Here is a 2210-nt window from a genome sequence, read left to right as displayed (position 1 = left end):
CTGCTTAATATAGCTAAATTGTCCATGTTCACACAAACCAGGCTCCTCTATCTCCAGTCGACATCAAAGTCACTGTGAAAGCAATCTCACCCTAGATTGCATTATTTTTATGCAAGGCAGCAGTCTAGTTCTTGTTCTTTCCTGTTCTATTTCGAGAAAATATATTCTGCATATTTCGGATACCAGAAGGGTGCAGAGAGGGGTCTCTACTCTAGGGCTTGGACCTTCTTAGTCAGGACAGTACCTGAAATGCTCGCAGTAGGAGAAGAGGATATTCACATGATTTTCACATTGACTCGGGAGTCATGTAAATTCACTGGGACTGGCAAAAATTATTACGGCTGTGGGGTCAGAGGGACACAGTGAACCCAAAGAGACCCCACATGATTCCTCCCTCCCCAGCAAACCACCACAGCCTGAAATAGCTCTACCTGCCCCTGGCCTTGATTCTGTAAGAAATCAAGGAGCGGGTGCTGAAAGCTAGAGCAGCTGTCAGAGGAGGCGAGACTAAAGCCAGAGGGCTCATAATCCCTTGGTCGCCCCAGCAGCCTTAGGGGTTTCAGGAGATAACAAACACTTTTCCTAAGAAAAGGAAAAGAAAAACAAGCTAATGCCACAAGAGGCCAGCAAGACAAGCAGCAGTGCCTTTACCTTGTCACGGCCCTGGTGCAGATCGTGACGAGGAAGCAGCCAGCAACAATCATCCATCCCCAGCCTCCGTCGGGAGGGCCGGCGTGCCGGGCCCGGTGGGATGAGGCCATGGCGGTGCCTGCGCTCCTCGCCTCAGGGACAGCGCCTGGCTGCGGCCCTCACGGCCGGCGCGGGCCCGGTCTGCTGGGCACATGGGGCTGCGGCCATCTGCGGAGAGAAACAGCCGATGTCAGCCACACTGCACACGCTGTAACATGAATGGCTGGGAATGGCACTGCCTCAGCCATCCCTACTGCAGAAAGGGAGCACTTCTTTCACATGCAGTTTATGAAAATTTGTTGGAACCAAGAGGGCCATCAGAATTTGAGCCAGTGTCTGGTGTCATGCTTTTCATGATAATTTGGGTGGTTTGTCCAGCACTTGCGTCCTAGCGCACAATACCCTCTTCCCCTGCGTGTCACTGCATACATGGGCAAGTCACTTTACTGCTGCGAGTCCTCGTTCACTTCCAGCAGCCTCCCCACTCATCCATCCCTGGCCTGAACTGTATTTCCAATTGCAATCTCGACTCAAACTAGCTACTCTTTCTTGTACACAATTTAGTGCAAAAGTTTTGTTTGAGAGAATACAGTTTTCACCTTTGTACGGGAAGGGAATATTTACTCCACAATCAGAGCAGATCTGATGATAAGATGACCTCTGTATTCTCACAAGCTAAACCTCAAATGAAAGCTGTAATCAGCAGGACACAGCAACTTAATTTTGTGAGCATGGACAGTTCACAGAAGGTTAGAGCTAGCCTGTCCCCCTCTCCTAATCACTTAAATCAAAACTGTATCTGCATCCAGGCCATTAGATTGTCTCTAAACACACACTGGGTGCTGCAGGAGACCCACTGACACCCACTGGATGCACCCTAGGTGAGTAACTGAGTCGTGTGCTTTGCTAAGGGGACCAACAAAAAGCCCTCAGTCCTTTTGCATCAGTGACTGAATGGCAGGGCTCGGCCAGGGGACCTGAAGTGCCCTAATTTTCTCAGTGCAGGAACATGCAGTGCTGGCTGTCAATGCCAGATTTCAGCCCATGTTTCTGCCATCACCAGCAAGCCCTTAGCCTCTGGATGGATCAAAGACTTGTAAGACATAAGCAGAATATCTGGGATGCCTTTCAGTTTTGCTTGAAGAGAAAGCTCAAATACCTTCCATCTCACCTAGCTACAACAGATGCTGAGAATGCAAGATTCCCACTGACGAGAACCACAGGTTTCCAGAAGTGTTACCTGTTAAGGCAGGTCAGAGGGCTACAGAGCCACTTAAAATGGCAATTCAAGAAAGAAGCTACATGGTTAACACTGTGCATCCTCAATCCTTGAAGCTGCTCAGACAGGTGATACTCAAGGCTTGACTCTGCAAAGCCCAGAGCTTCCTGACCCAAAATAGCAAGACACTCTAGAACTAGCCCTAAACACCACCACATCTGAACCTTTGAAAGGGTTCCATCAGTGACCTCCTTGAGATATCCAGAGTTGCAGCTCAAAACCAAAACCAGAATTATTTTAA

General features: G+C 49.0%; 1 protein-coding gene across 1 annotated transcript in view; it reads right to left on the bottom strand.

Moving 5' to 3' along the window:
• The window catches only part of SLC16A12 (solute carrier family 16 member 12), a 16672-nt gene extending 15827 nt beyond the window's left edge, over positions 1 to 845 (bottom strand). Inside the window, exon 1 of the mRNA XM_005416464.2 lies at positions 652 to 845. Coding sequence (XP_005416521.1) covers positions 652 to 761 — 110 coding nt within the window. The 5' untranslated portion in view covers positions 762 to 845. The remainder of the gene's footprint in view (positions 1 to 651) is intronic.
• Between the last annotated feature and the right edge of the window lie 1365 nt (positions 846 to 2210).

Source organism: Geospiza fortis, unplaced genomic scaffold (genome assembly GCF_000277835.1).
Source record: "Geospiza fortis unplaced genomic scaffold, GeoFor_1.0 scaffold130, whole genome shotgun sequence".
Classification (NCBI taxonomy): domain Eukaryota; kingdom Metazoa; phylum Chordata; class Aves; order Passeriformes; family Thraupidae; genus Geospiza; species Geospiza fortis.
This window is presented reverse-complemented; position numbering and strand designations above follow the sequence as displayed.